This window comes from Simochromis diagramma, unplaced genomic scaffold, assembly GCF_900408965.1.
Source record: "Simochromis diagramma unplaced genomic scaffold, fSimDia1.1 OVJJ01000646.1, whole genome shotgun sequence".
NCBI classification, from domain to species: Eukaryota; Metazoa; Chordata; class Actinopteri; order Cichliformes; family Cichlidae; genus Simochromis; species Simochromis diagramma.
This window is the reverse complement of record NW_024387279.1, coordinates 7766865-7775995: the sequence shown is the minus strand read 5'-3', so window position 1 is coordinate 7775995 and position 9131 is coordinate 7766865. Positions and strand designations below refer to the sequence as shown.

At 41.7% G+C, this 9131-nt stretch overlaps 1 protein-coding gene across 1 annotated transcript in view; it reads right to left on the bottom strand.

The window, feature by feature from the left end:
• suclg2 (succinate-CoA ligase GDP-forming subunit beta) overlaps window positions 1–9131 on the bottom strand; it is a 100057-nt gene that overhangs the window by 39277 nt on the left and 51649 nt on the right. The window contains exons 8-9 of the mRNA XM_040002971.1: window positions 6641–6802; window positions 5351–5493 (exon numbers count right to left, since the gene is read on the bottom strand). Coding sequence (XP_039858905.1) covers window positions 5351–5493; window positions 6641–6802 — 305 coding nt within the window. The remainder of the gene's footprint in view (window positions 1–5350; window positions 5494–6640; window positions 6803–9131) is intronic.

Sequence of the window (9131 nt, the reverse complement as noted above, 5' to 3'; positions counted from 1 at the left end):
TCTTCTTTCTCTCCTTTTCTCACCAGCTCGCATTGCTTGTGTTTATAACACAGGGGACCAGAATCTCCCAAAGGCCTTCGGCTCCAGGCGGAAAGGTGATTTCTTTCTTACTAAAATAACGCAGCATGGGACTCTAATATCGCAGGTGACTGTTGTGATTAAAAGTTGTTTGGCTCCCATGAGGACTACGTGTGTGTGCGTCTGTATGATGTGGCTGTGCCACGACACAAGCATTTATCTGCACCTATTTGCATTTCTTAACAGTGACAGGAAGAGCTGTGTGGTTTTCATTGCAAACTGTGTTGTAACACCCTTAGGAAACAGCCCTGTAACACAGAGCTCTTTTCCTTCTTTTCAGTGAGGAAAGGATGATGGGCTTTTCATGACACATTTCTCTGGCTCACCTGGCTTGGGCCTGAGCCCTCTTCCCTTTTCTCTGTCTGCATACATGTGGAGCACACTGGACACGGGTACAGACATCTCCATACAGGGATGAGAAACAGTGCCTGGGCACCTGCAGGATTTAACTAGCAGGCATGAAACTGAAGGAAGCGCTTCACATTGACTTTAACAGGATTTAGTGAGATGAAAGTCTGCTGGGAAGAAAGAAGCAGCACAAAGAAGGAGAGATAAAAGGTGGAGAAGGAGAAGCAGAAAACACAAGAAGAACTAGTGAAATGACAGACTAGCAGGAGCAGACAGGAAATGCCTGGGTATACATCAGCACATAAGTAGTGGTGTAGAACACCAGTAAAGACTGTTTCACAGATAACATAAGACAGAGCTGGAAAGGTAGTAATAGTGGTGTGTTCCCTGTAGAGGGTGAGATGGGGCTTAGAGCCGGCAGGGCTCGGGAGTGTCACTGCAACGACGAGGAAAGTGGTTAAAGGGGAACCACAGGTGAGTTAAAGCAGAGTCACTGAGCTGGAAAGAGGTAAAATTGTGTGTAGTTTTCTTTGAGGGCAATGAGGGGGCTGGAGCGACACGCATAATAATCCCACACAAAGAGAGCAAGAGGGAGGGAGAGAGCAAGTGAGAATGGAGGGAGAGCTCTCTGAGGGAGAAACTCGAAATTACATACACACAGGTGAGTCTCAGCATTTCAAACTGCCTTCACACTCACACTCACACACACACACACACACACAAACCAGTGCGAGCTAAAAGATGTTTCACGATCGGCAGTGTGATTATGCAACGCCAAAAAATGAATATGTACACGACTCTTGTTTTTGCCTCAGAGGCGGGTCCCCCCGGCTGACTAATGCTAATGTGCCCGTCTGTGCCTCTTTCACCTCATAGCGTGCCTGCTTCACCTCAAACAACGCAGAGATGTGACAAACTACTGCAGTATGCAACAAGCCTAAAGGTAACAATGTACAAAGAAGAAAAAAGAAAATCTGTCATAAGACGCAGAAACAAACACTGCCTGTATGTTTAAGGTCACAATGTAGGAATAGCTGTTTTCGTTATTATCATATCTGATACATATATGTGTAATTTCCCAGTTTTATATTATTTACAACTTTAAACACATTATACTTTTGTTCTTTCTTTATCGCCATCTCTTTGAACACACGCAGAAACAACTGAGTGGGCGGCAGAACCCTGACAGCTCGCTCACTCTGAAAATTTAACTCTCCTTCGAGCAACACCGCAACACCACCTTATTCTGGAAGGGGAAGACGTTATCTACACCGAAAGCCAGTTCATTTTTAAAGTCGGACTGCTTTGGATTCTGTAGTTTTCATAAATTGTAAAATGGAAATTGGGAACTGTCGGTCAAGAAACAGAAAGAACCTCAGTATTCATCCCCAGGATCACCGCGCTGACTTTAGTTTGCATTACAGTAAATTTGGAACGAAAGGCTGATCTGTAAACACATGACATGCACAAACTCAGTGTAATGTTAACCAAGCTTCCCACACACACTCATGAGTCAGCACGACATGTTCATTTACCGACAGGCTGCCGTACGTGCTTATTTTCTCATTCATCTGAAAACACAGAGTTTGCCGTAGTCGCAGATAAGATCAGGGCTTTAGATGTTTCGCATTGTAATAAACCTTTGAAAAAGGCTCCTTTATGCACTCGCAGTGAGACGCATGAATATGGGAATGAAAGGTTAAAGTATTACGAAAACGCTCGGCCTACTTGAATAGAATATTAATTACGTAACGGCGACACAATAAATCACAAAATAAGCCGCCTTGACAATTAGTAGGTTGATATAATGGCGGCCCTGATACGGGCATCTAGCCACAACAAGAGTGTGTTTTAGGAAAATGTCATCATTTACTCTAGCCTATAAAAATTATAGAAAACAGCCTTAAGCCCGGAGAACAAAATGGATGTTGAGTTGGACAAAACATCCATCTGCCACCTTCTTTACGGCACAGGCGCAAAGCAATAACGAGGTTATTTGGCTGTTGGTATTTGCTGCCTGCTCCTGTGCCTACAGGTGATGTGAGGGAAACCTTAATAAATTCAGGCATTCTGTCATCAAACTGTTCCACGCGTGGATGTGAAGAAAGTGGAGCTATTTATTTTAGCATGGGAGATAAATATGTTCCTGTTAAAGAAGCCGGGGGCCTAAATTCAAACAAACCTTATTGGTCTAGTAGACCCAGCTGAGCTACATAACATCTCACATAGTTAACGCGAACACGCACTTGCACACACTTGGGTAGGGTGGGGTGGGGGTGGGGGGGGGCTGACATACAGCTCTATGATTCGCTTATTTTTCTCGCATTAATTTCATTCCGACTTTCTTTCTCGTCTTGTTCCCACTTCTCATGCGGTATCCCTCCATTTTATCTGTTTTCGCTTCCCCTTTCATTCACAACATAATAATTTGAAGGTAATGAATGCTTTAAGGGTAGATTCTGGGGAAGTGAGCAAACAAGAAAAGGAAGCCTTTGTCATCTCATGCTCCATCTCTGCTATTCAGTGCCAGCGGTACACTCGCGTCGCATCCACTCCTCTCAGCACAATGAGCCTGAGACATCAAAGCGGAGATTGAGAGGGAGAGAGCGCGAGGAAGACAGAGGGGAGGGAGGGAGACAAAAGCGGAAAAAGCAACCGAGGAAGAAAGCCAGAAAGAAGAGACGGACCCCAAAAATACCTGTTTTTCCCCTTCTTTTTTCTTTCTGTCATTACAGTGTAATATTTCCTGCTGAATGGGCTTCTATCATTTTTTCTTCGCAGGACATAAACCATTTTAATCTTGGCACTCAAAAGTTGCAGTGGTTCCTAATAAAAAACACATTTTCACATATGCAACAGAACATTTCTGGCCTTCCTCACAGCAGCTACCAAACTCATTTTATTCAGTGCCAGTGGAAGTAAGCATTCCTATAAGGCACTCTATCAACACTATTATGCGAAAGCAGCGAAAGTTTTGTTTTTTTAAATCCGTAGAAAAATAATGATGTGAAATGCAAGTAGACCAGGCTGTCTGAGACTCTAAACTTTGAATAAATACTAAACAAAGGGCTGCGCATTTGAAGGAAATAAGCACTGAAGCCTTGATGTTTAAGGCAAATAAGGAAAAACAGAATTTACTGACGCTCCGAGCCGATCAATTTTGCCTCGGCACCTCATCCCATCCACGTTTACCCAGGGTGTGATTTTACTGTTACTTACTGCTCATATATCTTTTAAAGATTTGGGAGTAGTAATTTGTGGGGAGGAAAAAAAAGAAGAAACCAAATGCAAATGAGCAGCATGCTCTTATTGTGAAATGATTAACATTCCCTCCACAGATCAGAGCAGGTTTCTCAGCTCCCCTGGTTGAAATGCTAATGGTGCTTCCAACCCAGTTTAATGTCAATCCTCCTCTATTTTTTCCCTGTTAGGGAGGAGCTTCCCGTCTCCGTTTCCATACACAGCAGCAGGAGGGACAGGCAGCAGGTCTACTCCCCCATCTGGATTTAGGGAATCAACCCAAGGCAAAAAAAAAAAAAAAAAGAGAAAGAGGAACAGGAGGAGTGTTTGATGGTGAGGGGGCCAGTGGATACAGACTAAAACCTGATCTCGCCTTTGAAGATATCCAACTTGTTTTAAAAGGGTATAATAATAATAAAAATGTCGCTCCCTCAGGGGAAGAGAGCAGCAAATCTCCCCTGTTGATTGCATTTCTTTTTTAACCACCATATTCATTTTTATTTTTCTCCACAGTCTGCCGGGCTGATTTTGTGAGACCAAAATCGATCACACAGTGGATTTTTCGAGTCAGGCAATGTATCACCTGCTGGAGTGTTAAGGTTAGCAAGTTTTTAACATTCATCAACAAAAGGTGTGCAACACTGCTACCATGAAAAATCCTACTTCAGTGTTTCGAATGAGCTTTAGATGAAATAAAGCTTTCTGGTATGTGTAATATATACATAATATCTATTTTAAGACTAGACTATGTATCACATGCCATACAGCGTACTGTAGCTGCATTGTTTAGTAACCTGTCCTGGTAAGCCATTTGAGGAAATTCCAGCTGGCAAGATAGCTTGTTAAACTAGATGCGAAGCGAATTCTTCAAAAATATTTACTGCCAAATCAAGTCAGCATGTGCTTTTTTTTAAAGAAAGATTTTTTTTAAAAAGTGAGCTGAGGACTGAATTTCAATCTAATTCTACTCTGTATTCAACACAACCAAGTAGAGACGCTCCAGAGAGCGAACCCGTGATCATTCCTGGGATACAGGAGTGACAGCAGTGAGGGATTTAGCGATGTGATAACTGTCAACACACAATCAGCACTGCGGTATCGTTACAAGGCTTACGTTGTTTAGCTTGGAATTATTAGCTTTCCGAACATGGAGCAGAATCACTTGTAAAACACCCCGAGCTGCCACTCATTCACAGCCGCGAGAATTTCTGTCGCATGCTTTTCATTTAAAGTTTTATATGTGCATTAAATCTGAGCTGCATATGCGCCCGTTATTGCGTGTTCACAGCGCACGCGGTTGCACGTCTTAGCCTTTCTTTACAAGCGCAGTTACTGCAGAATACAGAGCGCCAATTTATCATGCCACAGTAACTGAAATGATGGCATATAATCACACAGCCTCCCAGAGTCTGTTTTCCTAAGTTAAACATGGGCATATGCCAAGGTCCCCAGACTAATGAGTTGCACTGACAGAGCTCTAACCAGACAGATAGAGCTTTATGAATGTACTGTGACAAAATACATGACTGCAATATCAAACGCAATTCAACAGGTGGTAAAATTGCTTTTTCTTCCAAGCTGTGCTTTAAAAATCAGTAACCAATTTAGCTTATGTACTCAACTGTTACAGTCAAGCTGTTCAAGAAGCAGGCAAGCGACCTCTTTGTTAACAGTTTGTTCCTACCTTTGGGTCGGCAGTGAGCAGCTTAAAAGCCTCGTACACCTGTTTCTCTTTGACTCCACCACCCAGGTCCAGGAAGTTTGCTGGCTTTCCTCCATGCAGGTCAATGATGTCACACGTGGCCATGGCCAAACCAGCTCCATTCACTGTTACGACAATGTAATGTAATAATTAGGCACTCGTTTTTATGCACTTTCACATATTTGTGTTAACGATAATTTAGACTAAAGTATAACAATTTGAACATTAAATAAAGGCTAATATTCGGATATTGAAACAGACGTGCCTGAGAACAAAGTGCAATACATGCAGACACGAGTTAATTAAAGTAACATTACTGACACTGAAGGAAAGATGGCATGAACTATAATAACCCGCAAAGGAATTCAGTGCTAAGGCATCCACTAAATACGAGCAAATAGCTGGAAAAAAATGCCACACTTAAAAAGTGAATCTGCTGGAAATCTTCTAATCAGAAACATTCAAGTCAAGCAACACAGAGAAAATTTGATTACAACTCAGCTCCCGACTTCAGAGAAGAGAGTGTTGATTAGAAGAGGTTGTGCTATGCTTTTGGACTGTGGACTATGTCATCATTTAGCCAACTGCCTGTGCCTCTGCCCTGCTGAGTTGTGCAGGAGCCAAGTGCACAAAAATGTCCTACATAATTTGGTTTAGCCAAGCTGAACTTGTGTCCTGGCAAGCTCCCCAACCGAGGTCTCAATAAAAGGGAAATTCGCTTTAACAGCTGTCACTTTGGTGGCTTACGGAGCTCTCAAGGAAGCTGCGGGGCCTTAAAAGCTGTTGTTACTTTAGGAGAGCCTGGAAGCTGGGGATGCAGAATGGGGTTTGTGTGCAGAATGGAGGAGAAGTGTTAACAGACAACTAATGTGTTTATGAGGCTACGGGGTAAGAAGTGAGAGCACCTGTTAGTGCAGTTGTACACTGTAAAAGCTTTGATTTATGACAAGAGAGGGGGCCTTTAATGAGAATGCTAACAATCTGGCTCACAGGAGACTTTCTGGGTGGATTATAGCTAATTAGAACGCATTGGTTATGGCAGCAATCCTTCTGGAGTCTTCAGAAAGCTGCTTGTAATGTGGACTGGAGGAGAGCACAGACTGCCGTTAGTTTGACTAAGTTTTAACTGTGTCCGAGCTTTTCGCTTACTCGACTTAAGAGACACATTAAAGCCACATGGCAGGAGGGGTAGGCTTTTGGGAGAACTCCTTTATTGGGTGATGTATGTGCAAGCAGGTGTGTCGGGTCTGATGGAGAGATTCGCTTCCTTACCAAAGCAGGCAATGTTCCCATCCAGTCCGATATATTTAAGGTCCCACTTTGCTGCAGCCATCTCCGTGGGGTCGGCCTCCGTCATGTCATCCATGGCAAACACGTTTTTCTGACGGAACTCAGCGTTGTCATCAAAGTTGATCTTAGCATCAAAGCAAACCACTACGGTAAGGGATGGGTAAAAGACAGCAATGGGGGAAAAATAGAACAAGTGAGAAAGAGGAAGCAGAATCCAGACATTAAAAAAAAAACCTAATTACCATTTCTAAAACCTGAAAGTAATGAACTCCAGGGTGTCCCCTCAGTCTGCTGGTCTTAATTATTTCAGGCTCACTAAGGTATGTGGTTTTGACACTGCCTCTAAGGAAAAGACTATTATAGCAAATGGACATTTCCTTTATACATCAAAGAGTGTGTATTTCAAAGACTCCACACTCTTAAAGCCACCTGAAAATACCGCACACTAATAATGTAACAAATTAGTAGAAGCGCTTACACTTAAATAGTGACTCTAACTGAAAGGGATAACTGGACATTCAAAAGAAATACAGTTATTCGCCGTCTTGGTGAGAATTTGAAAAATCACGTCTATTTGCTAAATTTGTAGCTGGAGCCAGAAGTCAGTTAGCTCAGCTTATTATTAAAACCAGGAAAGTAGGGGGAAAGGTAACAAATTCACCCCGATATTGAAGCTCAATTAATTTAATACAAAACCTAAAGTATAAAAATGATATCCAAATGGAGGCCCACGTCTCCTAGTTCAATATTAACTATTCCACTTAATGGCTAATTACATTTAAACATTCAGGCAATCCTGATGCGAAACTGAGGAAAGGAAGGAAAATATTGAAATGTGCAAATATTTTATGAGTGCAACATGAACAACAAACATACATGGACACAAGACACATGGAGGCAGGCAGACTCTCCTGGGACTGGGGAGTCGGCATGCTGCGTCCTCCAGGTGAAGCGTTTTCCTCACTACACAATTCCTTTTTGTTCTGTTTTGACACATCCATTATTGCAGTCTATCTACAAAATGTATTCAGCTATTACCAAACGAGACAAAAAAATACAAATTTTCCACCCTTGAGAAATTTTCCTTCTCCAAACACGTCTGTCGAAAGCCTGCAAGAAAATAGCTGTGCTCCCTTGTGACGTGTGAACAAATCGAAGCAAAGAATGAGCTGATGTTAATGTGAAGCCCTTCTACAAAGCCTGCTTCAATCACAACACCTGCTTCTTCCTTCTTTTAAAAAAAAGAAAAATCATACCTCTCGTATAAATTCAGTTTTTTTAAGGACTCATTTTCTGCATTAATATTCATAACGAATCACACAAAAACATTGTCGTGTGAGTGTTTGATAACTTTGAGCAAGTATCTTTTTTTTGAGGAAACTAAGGATCAAAGAAGTGATGCATCTTCAGCACGCTGTAATAGTGTATGACACATCACACTCAATCTGTGTTCAGCTCCAAAGACAAGACAATCATTCTTATTTCTTTGAGAGAAAAATAAAAACAAAAACCAAAGTTTGGCAGCGTCACAAGCGCTGGAATAATGCTTTGTGACTTCCTATAACAGCCTTCTCATGTGAATGACGAGCACTTGAATTGTTTTCCTGCTAACCTCCATTTTTGTCACTAGGGGAAATCAAGGTGACTGAAATTTACCCATATCTCCGTTCTTCTGTGTGACTGGAAGTGCTTGCTTCCAACAGGGATTACGCCATACAGGAAAAATACATCAAGAAATTATAGACGCAGAAACTGTACTCTTACATTACTCTTACTGGACACAACAGTTTGCTAGTGCCTGCTACAAATGAGAGGAGGACAGAAATGTGAACTGCTCTTGGTGACTTTCAAATAAAGTAAGGGGCCGTGAAATGGTATTTTACTTTAAAATTGAACGATCCTGGTAGATATTGGATCCAATTGTATTCTACTGTGCAAAAATCTTGAGTCATGTCTTTATCTTTTTCCTCCAAGAAGACAGACTTTCTTGTAATTTTTAAAAATTTGTTTTGATCAATAGTGCTCCAGGCTTTCTGAAGGCCTTTCAAAGTTTTTCATTAAACCATTAAAAGTTGCCTTTTCTCTCATTTTCTGTCCAGTCCTTGTACCTGACCATTTTCAGCGGAATTTTTGTTTTGTTAAGCTCTTTAACACTGACCTATGATACATTCAAGTATATGAAAAAAAAGTTACTCGACTCAAGGATGAACTACTGTTGTGGATTCACATAACCTGTATGCGAGTATCTTGGCATTATTAAGGAAACTGGATACATGGAGGACAAAAGAAGTATCAAGCCTAAAAAAAATGGACTTGAGATCCATCCACTCTTCATTGAATCAAAAATTCTTAATGAAGGGAAACGGGGTAGAAAAGGCCAAATACCACTGGGCTGAAAATTAGCGGCTGCAGGGCTGACGGAGTGATGAAAGCGCATTTGAAATTTTTGGTTCAACCCGTCTGGAGGAAGTCA